The sequence below is a fragment of the Accipiter gentilis genome, chromosome 8 (genome assembly GCF_929443795.1).
Source record: "Accipiter gentilis chromosome 8, bAccGen1.1, whole genome shotgun sequence".
NCBI classification, from domain to species: Eukaryota; Metazoa; Chordata; class Aves; order Accipitriformes; family Accipitridae; genus Astur; species Astur gentilis.
The window spans coordinates 2,695,767-2,715,239 of record NC_064887.1 but is presented as its reverse complement, the minus strand read 5'-3'; the positions used below and the strand labels follow the sequence as shown (position 1 = coordinate 2,715,239).

Below are 19,473 nucleotides of genomic sequence, written 5' to 3'. Positions count from 1 at the left end.
CAAGTATTATTCTGTTTCTGGTAACTCTGGTCTGTTCTAGTGGTTCCACAACTATTCTAGAAGGTTTCTCTTCTTACTGTAAAGCAGGAATAACTTTCACATCCTTAAGCACCTAACTGGCTGAAAAACAATACTTGAGGCTGGGTAATATAAACAGTACAATTTATATTTCCTTTTAAAAAAAAAGTTAGCTTCTATTTTTACAATCTCCTTAACAGCTAAATAATTCTGACAGTTTTCTCCCCTCTCACCCTTTGTCTTTTAAACTCCTGATACTTAATGTGTCATGGTGAAATGAGCTTTATTGGAGAGTTATTTTATTATTATTACTTCTCTCTAGCTCCAGAAGGAAAGAGTAGCACTAAGTAGGTTTAATGCAATAGCTTTTAGACTGCCAAGAATGCATACAAGACAGCTCTGACTCAAAAGAAAATGCGTTTTGCATTTTATACCCAGTGCTTAAATAGAAAGAGCTGAAAGGAAATAGATGAACACACACTCCGGGTATTATGGGGTCTGCGTTCCATGTTTTACTAAGCTTAAGCTCAATTAATAGCAAAAGCCCAAACCACCAATTCTATAGTTTATGAAATTAATCCTCCCACCGAAAACCAAACAAACAAAACCCAAACCTCAAAAGCCAACGCACCTGCATTTATGTGACTGTCTGATCCTCTACGCAGCTGAAATGGATTATCTTCGTGCTCTCCAAGAGCAACTTGACTCTGGCTGACAAAAAAAAAAAAAAAAAAAAAAATTGTCAGGAATGGCTTTGTACAGTTTGAGGCACAAAATATATGGTCAGGCTGATAAAATGGTACTTGCAATCCAAGGAAATCTTTCCATTAATATAATTGAGATCTGGATCTAGTCTCAACCAAAGACAGTCATAGCAAGCATCTAGGAGTCTATGTAAGTCTACTCATTTCTTTTGGCTCTTTCAGTGCACTGGCTGAGATGCAAACAAAAACCAGGGGGGAAGGCTCAGTTATTCATTGGGGTTTTCTCATATTTTCAGAGCACCAGCCATCAGTTCGGTGTTGTACTCATTGCAATCCATAGCTGTGACACCAAAGGAGCATTCTGCTCTTTGCTTTATCTCCTTCATGGCTTTTGAAATCACTTCATTCTTCACCTTTTTAACTACATATTGCTAATTCCAATTCTTCCCCAGTGTCTATTGTTTCTTCCCCTTCCAGATTATCAGGTTTTTTCTCTGTTTTATTCTCCTTTGCTCTATGAAAGGTGCAGAGCCTTGGGTGGGCGGCAGAGAATAAGGAAGCTACTCAAGGGAGTATCATTGCAAGAGTCATATTTCTCTTAGAGGAACCTTGTTGACAAAGAGTGCGGCCCATGCCTTCAGTACCTTCGAGCAACACCGGCACCTTCCAAGAGCCTACTTGTGTTTTTTTTTTAAGCCTTATCTAACACCACAAACCACATCAGTATTCTGGGGCTGGTTTGCAAAACTACTCTCACCCAAAGTCAGAGGCTATCCTTACCACCTGAAGCAAACCGGGAAAACTTCAATACCATCTTTTTTTAATGTAGGTGTGACAGTGCTTCTATTTAAAGTATTGTCTGATACCAGGACTGTAAAATCAATGGGACACTACAGGAATACTCAAGAAGCAGGTGGGGAAAGAGTGGGCATTGGTAAGACGTCTCCCTGATCCCAGTCCTGATGGCAAGAGCATCAGTGAAAGATGATGCTGGCATGCTTGAAAGGCATGGGCGTATGTTTCTTTCCAAAGGTGGACAGGCTGCTCCTCTCCCACTGGCGTGGGAATAACCCAGAAGAGGAAGGAGTCTGGACTTCTTGAAGAGAAGGAGGATGTGGGACTCCATTCTGCATCTCCAGAGAGACTCCCATGCTTTAGAGCTGGTCCCACATCACTGCCCATCAGCCACGGCTCCACGCTCTCAAGGGGAAACCAAGCGTCCCACCAGCTTCTCCTGAGGTAGTCACTAATGAAGTGTGACAGTAAACTAAATGTGACAAAATGTGTCTAAACTAAACATGACAGTACTGCTGGTTTGGTATACATCACCCATCACTCATCTGAGGCTGAAAGACTCCTCCATTTGTATTCTCCATCCCTCCTTTTTCTCTTCTCCCCTATCTCTGCCAAAATGTACTGGAACTAAATGTGTATTGTTTTTGCTGCAACAGCATTAGGCCTTAATCTGATATAGCAGACTTCAATGAATAGTGCTTTATAAGCCTTAGGCTTAGTCTGGAGAAAGTCTGACAATGCCACACAAGCTGCCCTTGTGCTTGGAAAGTGCTCAGCAAACGTGGTACTATCATACAAAAAAATAACATTTAACAGCCTAGCGCACATTTACAATTAAATTGCGTGTTCCTTCCATCCATGCCACTTTAATGCTAAATTTGAGTTTCCAGACATATTCCCTCAGCAGTAATACGGGGGAGAAGTAATTGAGAGCATGATTACTGGAACACATAGACAAGCCAGTAATTATTTCTGCACAGCAACATAAAATTTAAATGCAAAAGGTTAAAGATATTAGCTTTAATCTAATTGAAAATACTCCCTTTTAAACAACATAACTTATAACTGAAACTCAATATATTTTAATGTCTGTGTAGGCATAATATTAAAAAGATTGTCCAGACGTTTTAAAATGTGAAAGGAAATAAAAAAACATTGCCTTCTCGCAGATTCATAAATCAAAATTGTTGCTTTTCAACACAGCGTTCTTTGGTTTTGCTTAATAGCTCGTACTCTTGTTTCTAATCACAGCAGCAATTCCCAGAATCCAAAAAAAAACCTTAAGTGCTGCTTCATTTACAATACGCTTTGGGGGATGAACCAAACCAACCAACATCCAATCTCTAACTTGCTATTTACTAACAAGTTTTCCAGATATTCCCACGCTAAATGTCAGGAATTCACCTTTTTAAAAATGCATCTTAATCTTCCAAAAACATCTCCTTTGAACAAGACAAATTCCTGCTCTGTCTCAGCACTAGCATCTTTTACCAGTCCTACACAGTAATATTATCACACGTACAGGTCATGGCACCCGGTGCCAGCCAGGACAGCATTACAGCAGCCCTTTGCGCCTCTAGGCCCTGCTGCCTGCAGGCACGTACCGCCAGCCGTGCGACTGTCCCCCGTGCGAGGCTCACCCCAGTCCTATGTGCGTGACTCAGAGCTCCCCGTGGCCATTACATTAGGTCTCTTGCAATCTTAGGCATCACGTTACACACCCCTCATGCTTCATCTCAGAAATGTGAAGGGGATTTTTATCCTCTGCCGCTTACAAGGTTTCAGAGCCTCAGTGGACCACTGTTTTTGTGTATCTTCTGCAGATTATCTCCCTCCCTTGTGAATGTTTCCCTAATCAACTTACAGATACCAGCTGTATCCTTTCTCAGACTGCATTTTGCTTGCTTGCACCATGCTCCACTGGTCTCTTCCTGCACCACAAGCTCCACTTTCCCCTGCTCATTCTTTCAGCACTTCTCAGCACTTAACCCATCCTCTTCAAGCAGCACTACTCCAGGGGACACGAAGTAAGACAACGGGGATGCACTCAGTCTCTGCTGGGACTCTGACTGACAGGACAGAATTTGCTTTTTTCAAAGCACATTTTCTCTTCACCCAATTTCTGTTTCTCATGGTGGAAAGAGTCTTCTGTGATGCATGCTGCAAAATATTTAGGGGAAGGTAGGACAGCCCAATCTCAAGATTCTGCTTGTTAACTCCACATGCCTACAAGCCTTTTGAGCACTTGCCAAAGCAAAAGGTTTCTCTGGCGATTTAAAATTCTGACCAATGTATACACACATACCTGCCACCTTCTTAAAAGTCTGTATTTCAGTTGCAGAGTAAGTCAGCTAGTTGGCAGGGTGAGCAAACCCCCAGCCCGGTGCACCACCAGCAGAGGGGGACAATGATTCATCCTTCGTGCTAGGGTTACAACTGCGAAATTAGTGATTCTGAGTGCACGCAGGCACAAAAAACCAAAACCATGCACCCACAATTGCCAAAACCCGCACATCATTTCTTTGGATGAGTTCAAACAGATCTGGGGCCCACAGAAAGTATTTTTTTTTCCTCACACACAGATGAAGCGCTCACAAAATTTTAGTATCAGAAAGAGGAAAAGTTAAAAAAATGGGGAGACGGAATTCTAAAGGCGGGTTATTCAAAATCATTTTGTTTCTGGTTTGGCTATGAAACTATTAAGACTTAATAAAAATTTGGGCGAGAAAAATATTTGGTAAAAACTCATGTTCCCGCCTATAACTTGCCATGGCCAAGATCCCCTTTGTAAAAGTGGTTCATGCCCAACAGTCCCAGCTTTTCTAAGGAAAAAAGACAAATGTACAACATTGTTTGTTAAATAACCCCTTCACACCTCTGTACTCCTCAAAAATCAAAGAAAGAAAAGGCGGGGGCATAAATTAAATGCTTTAGAAACTATTTACAAATCCTCCTTGAACCAGAAGGAAGAAGTTAATCCACTGTTGTGGAAGGAGGAGCCTGGGCAAACCCGCCTGGCTCCAAAGCCTCCTGTAAAGCCCAGACATCTGCACCTGGCCCTGCTGAGAGCCTCCCCTCAACAAAAATACCCCAAAACACAAAAAGAGCTTCCCTGCAATAAGGAAACAGAGGATAAAAGCGTCAGCTAGGAGATACTTCAAGACCTCAGACAACAACAGATGCTGCCTCCAAGCTCCACTGGGCTATTTTTAAGAAAACTTCTCACCTGAGCTCAAACAAGGCTATAGATGCCACATTGCTTCGGCTCCTTATCCGAGCAGCCAAGGAACTTGTGGGTTTTTTAGCCCAACACAGTTTTCTCGCTCTCAGCGGGACACATTTAAATTTTTCCTGGCAGAGCTGCCACAATTCCCAAAAGAGACGCACTGTGACACGGAAAATGCATGGCAGGGCTGCTGTGCCTGCCAAGAGAAATGCCCTCAGCTGCCTGAAAGCTGCTGCCTGCATGTGCTGCCCAGCTGGACCCCATGGAGCCAGCACCCTTTATTTTCCATTCATAAAATATTTTAATGGGCAAAGGGAAAACACGAAACCCGCACAGTTTTTGAGAAGCAGCGTCCCAGTGCACATCCACGCTTAACCTGAGGCAAACCTGTGCACTGAGACGTGCTCGGATTTAAAAATGCAAGTTTTGCTTCCTGCTTGTTTTGGGGAGTTCTGACAGGAAAACACGACTCTGGCCGGCTGCTGCCCCACCCCATGCCAGCCCTGCTACACCACCACCCTTGTGCTGGCCACACTTCTACCATAAACAAAGATCACAGAAGCAAAATGCAAAGATGAAAGGTCTGCTTTGGGGGGAAAAGTCCCTAAAATGTGAGAAGAGGAAAATCCCAGGTAAACTCTGACCAAACCAGAACTCTGAAGCACCATTTGCAAGCTCTTCCTCTTCCCCCCCCCCCAGCCAATTTAGTTTCTGCTTTCATGACAGGGACAGAGCCAGGGGATGTTTATGACTGCTTATGCTAAGAAAGTAACAGATAGGCTTTTCTTAAGCATGCAGGGCATGCCATTTTTGTAGTACTCATAGTTTATGTCAGCCCAAAAGTTCTCAATTATTATTATTTTTTCAACACACTAGTAAAGAAACCTGTCACAGCCTGTACAACATGGGACATGCACCTCATCTAGCATAACCTATTAGAGACTCATTTAAAATAAACCGAGGCGCTCTACTTAACTTCATAAATTTTAACAAGAAAAAAATGACAGTAACAATACGAGAGCAAACGGTGACGAAGCAGGACGTTAAAATCCCAAAACACTGAAGGGGCCATCGCACCACTGACCGACCACCCTCCCACAGCAGCCCTGGGAAGGAACAACCACCACCACTGTAGACAAAGGTTGAACCAGCCTCGATTAAGTAAAGCTCACGGGAAAGAAAAAGGTAAGAGACTTCTCATTAAAGTTGAACATGACCGTACACAGAGCTCCTTCAGGTCTAAAACTCTTGTCCAAGTAAGTCTGAGGACAGCAAAAGGTTCAGCACCAGCCTCCCTGCTGCCTATGATGCCTGTGTCTTCTTCTGACCCGTGGATCTGCTCGCTACGCTAACTCAGCTCTCAACGCTCCCATTAGCTAATAACAAATAATTTAAGATAAACTATAGTAACTACTATCCGTGCTCTTTTCTGGGGATGTTTCTTTCCAGTCACACTGGAAGAAAAAAGGCTTTTAAAACATTGTATTTGGAAATTCAAGAACCAAGATGCTACAGGACAGAATGAGGTTGCCTTTTTAACTGTATTTCGGTCCTTTCTGTGCACATGCAATATTTCATAATCTTTATGTATGTGATCACATGCTATTTTTTTCCACAGGCCTCTATCACTGAATGTGCAATTCAGTATTTAATTTATTTTAATCATTTATTCACAGTGATCTCACCACATGCTGTTTACTTCTGCCCCAAAACTAGAATTACTAATTCCCCTTGGGTTTTTCTATAGTATTCATACTGCGATATGACTGATCTATGTTGTAAAACTTTGTTTTAAAAATCAGGCTGAGAGCGCATATAATGGAAATTTTCAGCAAAAATAGTTAATGCGGAGCAAAGTTCTTAAGAACTGAAAAACAGGGTGCATACAATCAGGTTATGTGAGCCAGCCTTCATTATTCACACACTTTTATTAACAGATGTTATATATTTCCATTTTTAGCAATCTAACTCTGAAAAGCAGAGGAGGCAGACTCCTGTTGCATCCCCTTACTGACTGCTTCAGACGAGACCCAACACTTTACAAACCCACTCAATTCACTGTCGCGCTATGAGAACTAACCGTGCTTGTTTCCTGTGCTTTTCCAACGCAATTTCAGCTACTTCTCTGAATTTTGTGACGTGTCACCTATGTGGGAAGAAGTTTTTCAGCTCGCTCAGAAAGCTGCCTGTTAATTTACCACCTTTATTGTCCCGTCTGCAATGGCTGTTGCAGACGCATGAGCACATGCACAGAGTCACGTTTTCCTCTGTATTACTTGATCTTTCCAGCCTGATGTTCCTTTGGATACAGATTGGGCTTCTATGAGAAGAATAGTGACCAACAATTTTTATAGCTTGCTGCTAAACTATAAATGCGTACTTGATCCTTTCGCATTCACAATTTCTGGTATAACAACAACTTTAAAAGATACAATTCTTGCGAAGCTTACAATCTGTTACTATATCCTTGTATAGTCAATACTAACCACTTTTCAGCTAAAGAAGTATCAATTTCCTTGGAGGTAAACATATTCGTGTACCAAGCTTCAAGCCATCATGGAAACCTACCAAACAATGACATGGTTTTTATGTAATTACCATGTAGCCAATGCTCCAAAACCTATTACATGCAAACTAGATGAAAGTTCTTTTTGTTTTTTGTGGGGTTTTTTTTCCCCACAAGCCAACTATCTAAAAAAAGATCCTTATTACTAAGACTGATGCTAATGGGACTGAAGGGGGATTCCAGCCTTAAAGAGATTTGCACAGACAATCTCTTTTTATTCCTGCCTGGGACACAGCATTAATGATCCTTTTCCTTCCTTTATGTTCTCCTCCACGCCACTCACCTACATTCCCACTCTGTCTCTGCGCTAGCATGCAGTTAGCAGTTTGCACCTTTCAGATGTGATGGAAGTTCACTGGCAAAGAGCCACATCATCTTCCCGGCAATGAAGCAGATCTTCAGGAAATGCGGCCTCTTCCTGGTGGCATTGCACTGATTTAAGGGGTTTCCTGAAGTTCAGTTCAGATGTGTGGAAAAACTTTCAGGAAAATAGTCGATGTGGCAAAGACCTCCAAATCCACGTTTTCTTGGAATAGAAAGTGTTAAATGTATGCAAAGCTTATTCTTTCTGGGCTTACCTGGCAAGTCATCCTCATCAGGTTACTAGAACTGGATGTGGCAAGACTAAGCATGTGCTTTTCGTACCCCAGTTAAAAGCTGAAACTTCAGTGAAAGCTACTATAATGTGCTCCACAACTGGGGCACGCAGAGTGAACACAGGGTCACGTACATCAGCTCTGCTAATGCACGGTAACTCTTTCAACTCAAGAGTCTTTGGTCGTACGCCCAAGCCAAAAGTCAGCACAACACTTAAGTCTACGAGGAGGTGCTAAAGCCCAGGGAAAGGCTCTGTCTTTTCCAAAGGAGGAAAACATGCTGTAGTCGTTGCACAGATCCATCAGAAAGGCAGGGGTAGAAACAAACATAGAAAGAAGAAAAACCACTACAACACACGCGACGTTCTCTGCTGACTGGAAGACTACAGCGGGCTAACGTCATCACACAACTCACTGTGCCGTGCATGTACGTGGCAAGAGCAGCCATCCGGCCAGGACCGTGCTGGGGTTTAGGAGCACAAGGGGCATTCATTGTCCAACAATGTGATAGGACTTCTACAAACCTTCAACACCTACCTTTTTTCTCCTCCACAAAATGACGTAGTAATTCAAGGTCTCTTTGCTCCCTGAATATTTAGGGACTACCAGCAGTTCTCCTAAACAGTAAAGCCACCAGGAAGGAGACAAAGCACCTTCATTGTCCACATCTTCCAGACGAAGGTCTGTTAACTGCAGAACAACTCCCCTCTTTAACCAGACTGGAGCAAGAGAGGTCACTTCGTCCTGCTCTCCTGAGCCTTAAAATCTCAGAGATGAAACCATGCCGAAATGTTTGATGAAGAAACCTGATGTCTGGGGACTCACTATGCATCTACAGGCTCTCCTCCAAGTTCTCCTCATAAGCCAAATGCTTTATACACCACAGTCCGTCCCATCTCCACCTTACTCACTTAACTGATTTAATTTCCTCAGCAGTCTATGCATGCACAGAAGATAAGAACCCCAGGTCCTAGACGGGGCATCCTGCCACCGCACTGTTCCATGCTCAGCCCTGCTCTGCTGGGTAATTACTTAGACTGAAAGTGTACCTGCGAGGGGGTTGTTTTTCTTGCAAAACCACTACATCACCTTTAGCACAACACCGAGAAGATACATCCCTTCAGGTACAATGATCATCTCCACTGGTGCTCCTCAACAAGGGAATCCTACATTTTACTTGCTTTTAAGGAAAAAGCAAGCTTAGATTTATTATGACAGCAGCCGGATTTCCGATCATGTCTTAGATCTTTAGTAAGAAACAAACCAAAACAAACAAACAGCTGATGTCTAGCAAAGTCAAGACTAGTGAGACACCACAAGAAACACTATCAGCATGTCTCTTCTGCAAATGAGTAAAGAAGGAGAAATTAAATGACTTGCCCACTTACCCAGGAAATCAGTGCCAGCATTGGTAACTAGCCTGGGTCTCTCATGTCCCACTCCGCAGCCTCTAACACGAGAGGTAGAATGAGAAGCAATAGTTCCTCCAAATACCAATGGCCTGAGTAGGCGGACTTCACACGCTACAGCTTTCTAGTTCAAGAGTATGTAAAACGTGCAAAGGGGCTGGGGCTTCTTGGTGACCACAGAGCTACTGCAAAGCTCCCCTCCTCCAGGACTCACCGGCTGTTCACAGACCACTCTAGAAAAGTTCCCAACACAGTAACCACACATGGTCATTTCCCTCGCGTTCAGCCTTGTAGCCACTTCCTTGAGAGCAGCTACAGATGTTCTTAACCTTTTTCATTTTCAAATTGTATCACAAAATGGAGACTCTTATAGAATCATAGAATAGCTTGGGTGAGAACGGACCTTTAAAGGTCATTTAGTCCAGCCCCCCTGCAACGAGCAGGGACATGTTCAACTAGATCAGGTTGCTCCAGCCCCATCCGACCTGACCTGGAATGTTTCTAGGGATGGGGCATCTACCACCTTACTGTTCCAGTGTTTCCCCACCCTCATTGTAAAAAATTTCTTCCTTGTATCTACTCTAAATGTACCCTCTTTTAGTTTAAAACCATTACCCCTTGTCCTATCACAACAGGCCCTGCTAACAGGTTTGTCCCCATCTTTCTTATAAGCCCCCTTTAAGTACTGGAAGGCTGCAATAAGGTCCCCCTGGAGCCTTCTCCTCTCCAGGCTGAATAATCCCAACTGTTTCAGCCTTTCTTCATTGGAGAGGTGTTCCATCCCTCTGATCGTTTTTGTGGCCCTCCTCTGGACCCACTCCAACAGGTCTGCGTCTTTCCTGTGCCGAGGGCTCCAGAGCTGAATGCCCCAAAACTGAATGCAGTACTGCAGGTGGGGTCTCGCAAGAGCAGAGTAGAGGGGCAGAATCACTTCCCTTGACCTGCTGGCCACGCTTCTTTTGATGCAGCCCAGGATATGGCTGGCTTTGCGGGCTGTGAGCACACATTGGTCAGCTCATGTCCAGCTTTTCATCCACCAGTACCCCCAAGTCCTTCTCAGCAGGGCTGCTCTCAGTCTCTTCATCCCCCAGCCTGTATTGCTATCGGGGGGTTGCCTGAACCCAGATGCAGGACTGCACTTGGCCTTGCTGAACCTCATGAGGTTCACACGGGCCCAATTCTCGAGTTCCAGCTCTCTCCACCACCTGCTTCCTCCTCCCCGGAGCTGGGCTGCACTAACTGCACAGGCTGCACGTTACAATGGTAGCAGCAAAGAGGGACCGCAAGCAAGCCCCATGCTCCCTCCTCATCCCCTACGCCATCAGCCACCACATGCATGGAGGTCACCTGCCCTTGGAAAAGGAACAGGTTTTGCTACAGCAAAATTTCTTTGCTCCAGAGGAGGAACTTGCCCAGCATCATCCTGCCACGGGGCTGAGCTGCCCAGAAGCAGTGCTGGCACACCAGCACCTCCCAAAGAGCAGAAATTACTGATGGTGAAGACCAACCTCAAGTTGACCATAGCAGCCCTCAGAAGAATGAACTGAAATACTGGCACCTATTTGCATTCTACCTGGTTTAAAAATAAGTGTCACTAACTTGTTGCCATAAGGACTTAAATCACTTATAAAGGCCTTAAAGAGTTCTACCGATGTGGTCAACATCTACTCTGCATATGGCAAGACACTTGAATCCCCTAGATTGCTTTGTTCACGAAGATTTCTGGTAGTCATGTGCTTCCTGTGGTGGCTTTGCACTTTGGTAAGTGTTTTTTGATGGTTTGGCCTTTTTTTTTTTAATGTGGTGAGAAGATATTGTTAAAGTTCACTCTTAAGGGCTCACCATTTAAAACAAGTCATAAACAAAAGCAAACAAAACTTTACCAGTTATCTTTGCCTTTCTGTTCAGAGCAAACCACGAAGACAGCCCCTGACCAACACCCTTTCTACAATATAGTTGCAAAACCATAGAATTTCATAGCAAACTTGGGACTTGCTATTGACAGCAAGAGAAATTTGAACTTTAAAGTCTCTTATCCCTCTTTGTTCTCTGCTCATCTTTTATTAAGTTGCAATCACCCTGCTGTAATGGTGGTAGCCGCAGTTGGAACACTGCATGCAATTCTGGTTGGAGAAGGTATGGCCAGATGGTACAAAAAAACAGTCTCAGGGTTAAAGATAGCATCTCAACTAAAGCCCTTTCTGTCAGGCACTATATATATAGTTCCGACACAATCAAGTAAAAAGCTGAGATTTGAAGTGCAGAAATCTCTGAAAAGCAGCAGGTGCTCCGGTAGCGGAGGAGGTACTAATTGTAGCTGTGTGGTCCAAAAAGTCACAGAGCAAAAACATCTGTAAAGGTCATCATGCACGGTAAAACAGAACAGAAATGGAGCAACAAGAAAAATTTCAATGGGATTTGAGATCTGAGCACAGATCACCTCCGGTCTTACCCCAACAGGGCTCCAGGTTAATCCAATTTGGCAAAAAACTTTGAGGTACAGCCTTACATACAGCTACCAAACAAACGCCACCAACCTCTTCCTCCTCCTATTCTCACCTGACCTCACCAAGCTCCTCTAGCAGGAGCACACCTTTCTTTCAGTGAGCTCAACCTAACTGCACAGATCAGCCTGTGGCCATGCTGCAACCAACACAACTACTGAAACCCAGAAAAACATGCATCATCAACAATGAAGAAGTTTTGGGTAGCACCTCTGTCCTTCAGGCAGAACATAATTCCTGGAAAATATGCCACCCGGCAGAGCAAAACTCAGCAATAGGAAGAAAGAGAGCTTAGCTTCAGTTTTTCTCTCCCCCTCCTTTCTCCCAGTATCTACATAAGGGAAGAATATGGCAACACCAACTAGCTGCTAGCACTCACTCAGCATTCCTTCACCGAGATGCACTCAAGGGGGACTGCAGCTGGTCTTTCTCCACAGCGTGAAGCCCTACTACCATCAAAATGAAAAAAAAGCTCAACGCCAGACTGTACTTCCAGGTCTAGAAAGCTAGAAGCGCTAGTCCAAAATGCAGCATTACCTCTTCCTCTGCCAGATACAAGCTGCATTACGATTTCTGCTACATCGTGCAAACCACCACCTACATTTGAGAACAGATTGTAGCTCTCCTCTCCATGACTGTAAGTAGAGCGACTCCAGCTTTCCCTGCCCATCCCAGTGGCCACACTGTGCAAGCCACCAGAGCATCCTGGACATTGAGCTACCAGTACCTCAGTCTGAGGAAACTGCTCCTTCATACGCAGATGTTCTCTTGCAAAAAGTTAGCAAATGTTATCATGGAAAGCCACAGCCATCTGAGACCAATTTACAGAAAGAAATGAGCTCTACAGTAGCTACGCCAAAGCCACCCAGAGCTTTGAAAACCAAATACATCGACCTCCAACTAAAACCTATTTGTTGGGAAACTAATGAAGGAGAGCTAGTCAAGGTAACATTTCAATCTTGTCTTATTATACCTATTAACCACCGTACTTTGAAGCAGCTTTTGCTTTCTCAGACACTGGGCTTCATTATTCTCACTACAGCAAATGGCAGTTATACTGTCTGAAAATAAGAGGGGTACTACTGTGCTCACGAGCGCTAAAGCAGTCAACAAATTGAGGGTAAACATTCTAATGGTGGTAGATGTAGCAAGGAGGATCTGTTACTTGAAAACTGAAGGCATTCAGGTGAATTAAAGCTCCAATAAACAGTAAGGCAAAAAAAAACCCAAACAAACTAGATTTAGCCACGTAGGTGCACCAGCAGCGTGTTCAAGGAAAAGTGAACAATACAGAGTTTTCCAACTCATAAAGTTCCTAAGGAAAGTTATTGAACTACTGGTTCACTCTGTATAGAAGAAATGTTGTAAGTTTAAAAAAGCTGGAGGAGAGCAACTAGCTTAGCACTTCCAATTAAAAAGCTAACCCAGGGAAGAGGCCTCCCACAAGTCCCACCTCTGCCTCCACACATGACACCTGGGGACAGGACCCGTACACTGGGACAAGGGCTGCCTGCTCACGGAGGAGCCGCTCACCAAACTGCAAGGACCACAGAGTGGCTCAAATGCTGTATTTACTCTTCCAAAAGGCAAAGGCTGATGTCGAGGTCAGCATACATATGAGCGGGTGGGCTTCAGAATAGGAATGGTCTCTGCAGATAGTTTATCATTTCAACTAACAAGTCCTAATGTCATTTTCCAGACACTGTATTTTGTTATCCGTGCATGCTGAACCAAACTAAGGAGGTCTATTTGGCTCAGCTACCTACCCTTCGGTGGCTTTTTCTTTGGCTCAAGAGAAATCTCATTGAACCAAACTCAAGGGGTTTCACAAGGGATGGGCGTTCAGGAGATGCCAGCAAGGGCCAAGGCAGCACCGTGCCAGCAGCCTGACAACTGCTTTCTAACACTGCACTGCTCCATTAAACGCATTTAAAGGGCATTTCCTACTGGCTCCCACCAGCATGACAGAGACCAGAAGAAAGATCAGTCCCCAGAAAGAAAAAAACAAGTCAAGTTCTGACATTGCTATTTGAAGCTAATTGTATTTTTTAGCTTTTAAGTAACTACTTCTCAACAGTACAGTGTGTTTCCACTGGCATGCTCATACTTGCGTGTATTTTTCAATGGGCATGACTAGTGATGAGAAAGATTTACTGCCATTGAGACATAAATTTTAACATGACTGGGAAATACAGTTCTTTACTGCCCATCTGTTTGAATAAACACATAGAAATTATTTTTTATTACTGACTAATCACCAGAGTACACCTCTATTAATGGTTAGCTGTAAACACATTTATCCCTATTAATCAGAGGAAGGAACTGCGACTAGTTAATTGGCTTGTCTGAAGCAAAATGAGACACAACACTGAAGTTCCTCTTCTAAGTCCATTCAGTCCATTTTATGGATTTTTTTTTGGCTTATTTTCTGCTCTCCTCACCATTTCACCAAGGTCAGAGCTTCTCAGGGCAGGCAGCAGGTCAGCTCATCCACAAGGTCCCTGCAAGGACTGCTGTGCTTCATGCTGCAGCCTTGCCACCAAAGACTTTTCATGCTTCGTTTCACGCATCCCAAAGACCAGCCAGGGGTGGCTGCCAGTGTGTGTAAAACAGAAGAGTACACAGAATGGCGTATAAACTGGCCTTTAGAGAAAAAGGATCATAGTGATAAAACTTGAAACTGGTTTATTTTTAGTATCTGTCTGAAAAGCAATGGGGTAGGCACTCATCTTTTCTCTTCAAAAAGCTGAGCATGATTACACCTATTCTCCCACAAAGGAACAGCATGGGTGCAGGTGAAAAATGAGTCTGCAATGACCTTTACTCACCTCGGCCTCAGGTAAACGGTTTGTTAAGAAAGAAGCTGTGTTCAAAACAGGTTCCCCAGTCAGAGCTGAGAAGGTACCCTGGCAATACTTGCACATTGTCCTGTTCCTGTACATCTAGCTAAATGCAGACATCTGCATGCTCCTCTCATTGTCAATCTAGACAATTAAGTTCAAGCTGCATTTTATCTTATCCTGAAACAGGAATCTGAAGTAGGTCAGATGAGGTTTCCAAGTCTTTCCTCTGACTGACAAGGGATCTCGGACATCTGCATCTAAGCTTGTGTCTCTGAATTGAAGATTCAAAAGCTGGATGAGCGGACTGTCCCCCAGCATATACTTCAGTTTGCTTGCAATTACTTTTATATTCTCAGGCTTTAAGGAATCCTTATATTGCCTACCTTACTTTAAAAAGAGGAGGCAGACCCTAAGTATCACCTGTAAAGTGATAAAGAAATGACATGGTACAGATTTCACCCTAAATCCTTTTTCTTCAATCCCAGCTGCGACAAAGACTGGGAAAAAAAAATCATCATTTTTCACAGCTGCAGGCTCTTTTCTTCCTAAAAATCACCCAATACAAGTAAATTGGCAGAAGTCACTTGAAACAAAGGAAGCCAATTGGTGAAAGCCAAATGAAGCTATTAGAAAGTTGTCTAAGTAGACAACTTGAGCTCTGTCAAATAACAACTATCCTTGCGCCTCCCCTCCTTTTGGTGACTGAAAAGCAGTCTGAACTGTGGTGGCTCTCCAACAGCAGGGTCAGATGCTCCTCCTCCGCTGTTTTGGCCTCCTGCATCCAACCCTACAGATGGTGCTTGCTGTTTTTTCACTGACGTGCACACACATGCACGTGCGCGCGTAGAGTCATCAGCTGCTCCTTTCAGTGCAAACATGATGTCAGTCACATCTCAGATGCCCTCTGCACACTGAGACAGCACACATCCTCCGTGGTTTCATACTGATTCTCCTACAGGACTTCAGAAGATGGGATAGCTGTGATGTTACAAAGGCCAGGCTGCCAACTGCTGCAGTTAAAAGTCTTATCTAACAGTTGTTTTCTGCTTGAAAAAGAGGAACACCCTGATATTCTCTAGTATCAGTATTCTCTCCTGAGACAACTAAAGTAACTGACAATTTAGTGTTTAAGCACAGGCAGACCTTGCCACGAGCAGCCTCTTTGGCAGGAACACCGGGCTGAGAAGGAACCCATGAATCCAATCCACCCCTCCACCACCACCTATTAACACAGGACATAAGCATTTCCCCAGCTTGCACACATCTGACTAATAATCTGAGCAAAGCAGCACAGTGTTTCAAGACACCGTATCAGTAATTATGGATTTTTTTCAACCAACTTAAGTCCTAACAATTATTTTCAGCAAGTTCTCTACTGAATTCCTGCTATCCAATTTGATTGTGAATGCTTTGGCTTGACATGGTGTACTTGTTACAATTAAGAGAATTGCTGGTGTGAGTCTTTTGTCAACTATGAGCCATATCCCAGTATCACCCCATCAAGCAAACTAAATATTTACACTCAATTCATTCAATCTCCTAGACAAATGCATATGCCATATTTAAGTAACCAGCTAAATAGGAGTAAATTTTACATGTTTACCTCTGAGAGTTGTGCCAACAGTGGTTCAAAGGTGGTAAGACACGTCAGTGGCTTTAGTGTACAATGGTGAGCAAAGGGACTTTGTTTCTTTCCTTAGGGAGTCCTGTTTGGGTTACAGATTTGACAGTTTGTACTGCAGATTGCGCAATTATCCTATCACTGATGGTTTGGTCCCAGAATGACTAAAGCTGGCCTTTACACTCATCCATACCCAGACAGACTCTACTACACTTAGCATTTGACATAGAGGTGTGGCAATGCACAGAATCTCAACCCATACAATTTCAACCTGGCAGTCTAAGTACCTTTCTGCCTAGAAAATCTTACACCTCTTCCCATTTACCAGTCCAACTTAACTCTTCTACAAAATTCTGGTAGGGCTGAATCATCTCATGTTTATTTACAGTTCAATGATTTCTCTTTTCAGAAAATATTCGCTTGTCCTATTTCTGCACTTGCTGCCTGGTAACTTGGTGGGCTTGCCTTTAACAACAAAATCATCCTCCTCTGAGTCCTACACAATGTATGACAGCTGAAAAAAAGAGTCTGAGTAACATATACTCTATATTTCAGAATACTAAGTGGCACTCTTCAAAGCACAACTATAAGGTCTGTTCGAAGTAAAAAATACATAACTGTTTACATTTTCAGGAGCCTACCTGCATTCCCAGTAGTGTCTTTATATTTTGAAAATTTACAGTACCTCACTGTTTCTGAATTTCCAGTTTTGGCCAAGAGCAGCTTCATAAAAGCTTATGGCCAATTCACTTTTCAGTCCAGGTATAATTTTATTTCAGTTCTCCAGAAGCACATAGCAACGGACGTTGCTTAGCTGCAGTTCTCCCTCCCTGTCTTCTCATGCCTCTCTCACAACAGCAGCTTTGGATGCAGGACCATTACACTGCTGCTGTGATTCAATACCGACAAATCATTGAGTCTTGCTTTGCTCCTCCCCGCTGACGAGTCCCAAGATATTAGCTGTGCATGCCACAAGTCAGCCTTTCTTCCCAAGAGGCCGATAACAAAAGTTGTCTCAGCTTCAACAGCTCGAGCAGGCCCAGTTTATCCATGGTCAACCAAAGAGCCTATGGTCTGAAGAGCTGCGACCCCAGCCCCCCCAGCTCCAGTGCCAACACGAAGCTCAAGGAACTTGGCTGTGCACCAGTAAATTTTTTCAGCAGCAAGAAAAGAAAGCGACTTCCAGCCAGCATACCGATTCCACTGCTGCTCCTCAGCAAACACCCCAACCCGTGGCTACAGTCATTTCTGCAACACCTTGCCAAGCGATGGGGAGGGTTGGGGAGAGGCAGGGGTAGACCTGTGTAACAGCAAATCCACCAGCCACACTCTTGCACCTTCTCTGGCCCGAGCCCAAATCCTCAGTCAGCAGCAGTAAACAGGAAGCCACCACTGAACTCCATGACACACATGCACAGCCGAAGCAACCTCCTAACCTTCTTCCTCCTGCAAATACAGCTGTCAACAGCTGGGAGGAAGGGAATATCCATATATGTAAAGAAGGGAGTCAGGGCTGCGCTTTACTGGTCATCAGAGCTCCATGAGCTGAACGTGCTGCTGGCCTGGGAAGGGCAGCACCCTAAGGATTACGTACATTGCAAGCAGGGTTTTACAACAGAAAAGCTGTGACTTGGATAAGCCACTTCCAGGCTAAAACCTGGAAATATTTTTTTAATATATTAAATCATGTCCCTCATGAAACGGACTTCCACCTGGTGAGGTAGAAAAGCACCTCGAGGTACTACCAAGCTACCTGTCACCACCCCTTCTCACCACTTCAGCTGTGCCACTGCTGATGTGGTTCTAAGTCCAGTCTCGATGCCAATTTATCCTTGTAGGTCGAGATGCAATGCTGTGAATGCTGGACTGCAGAACTTCTGGAAGCATCAAGCAGAACAAGAATTATGCTAGGACCTAAAAATCTCGGAAACGGCAGGACTGAAGACATCACTCGAAATCAATAAAGCTGTTGCCATGAAAAGTAGCTTTAAGACCTTACTACAGCTTTTAACTACCTTTCCTGTAAAGAGCTTAGTACAGTAAATGTGAGTAAGCAAATATTAAAAATAGCTATGCAGGGACGCTCTTGTTCAATCATTTTTAGCACTGACTCAAACATGTATGACTCACCCCGAGTACCTCCTGCTGTATCTTCTTTCCCAGTGCTGGCTCTAACATCTCTTACTTTACATGGTGGACAACACCACTGCTGATCTCGAGACCTCCAGGATGGAGGGGTCGTGTGTGCCAGTGCTTATCACTAAAGTTTCATCAGAATTTTCTGCACGTTCTTCCAACCTTCAGTGATCATTTCTAAGTAAATAATTCACAGGATTACGCTACAAAAGGACTAAAATCCAACATTAAAAAGGACTAGAAATTAAGGAGTTGTCATGCTTAAATCACTCTCAAAAAGTTCAACAGGCAATTACCAAGCATCTCACTTCACAAAATACTTTCTTACCCTCTCTCCCTCCTAGCTGCAACCACGCCAAGTTACTGAGTCACCCTCTAACAAGACCATCCTCCTAGAAATCCACAAGTTGTGTAGACAGGCTTTCTGAACACATTATTTCTGCCACACTTTGTTCAAACCACTAAAAAAAAAAAAATCAGAGAAAAACCCTTCTAAAAGAAGTGTTAGTCTTATTTACTGGAGTTTACAGGAACTAGTGGTCACATACAGGGAATTTCCACGTAGTTAAGTTCGTAACTTTTGTACTTCAACTGTACATTTACGATCAAAACAGAGGAGGATGGAAAAGCCATTTCAAAACCTTTATAATAGATGTACAATTTAATCAAGACTAATCAAGCTAATCAGAGATCAATTACAATCTGTTTAATACTACATATACACTATAGGTGGCAATAGGTGATCCTGTATATTTTATATACATAAGCAGTTCTCCAGAACTATTTATGTGCTTAAAAATGATATAGACCAAAGTCTTTGCCAAATTTGCAGTAATATCCCTTAGCCCAAATAACTTAATTTTCATGCTCATACCTTGAAAGAGAGCATAAAGGAAATGACAAAGGGAAGAAGCGAGAGAGGCGAGTGGTAGCAAAGCAACATCATAGAGTTAATCAGCACATACAGCTTTCAGAAGTTATGTCAAGCTTTTATTACATCTTCATTTCTCATTGACAAAATAACAACGGTATGTTTCTTTTGGGGTTGAGAGGCT

The 19,473-nt window shown here is 43.4% G+C and overlaps 1 protein-coding gene across 3 annotated transcripts in view; it reads right to left on the bottom strand.

The window, feature by feature from the left end:
* Window positions 1-19,473, bottom strand: part of JAK1 (Janus kinase 1) — a 63,450-nt gene that overhangs the window by 30,052 nt on the left and 13,925 nt on the right. For 2 of the 3 annotated variants that reach the window (XM_049809417.1, XM_049809420.1), the window contains exon 2: window positions 650-729. In XM_049809417.1, coding sequence (XP_049665374.1) covers window positions 650-655 — 6 coding nt within the window. In that variant the 5' untranslated portion in view covers window positions 656-729. The remainder of the gene's footprint in view (window positions 1-649; window positions 730-19,473) is intronic. The other variant, XM_049809418.1, reaches the window with a different exon arrangement.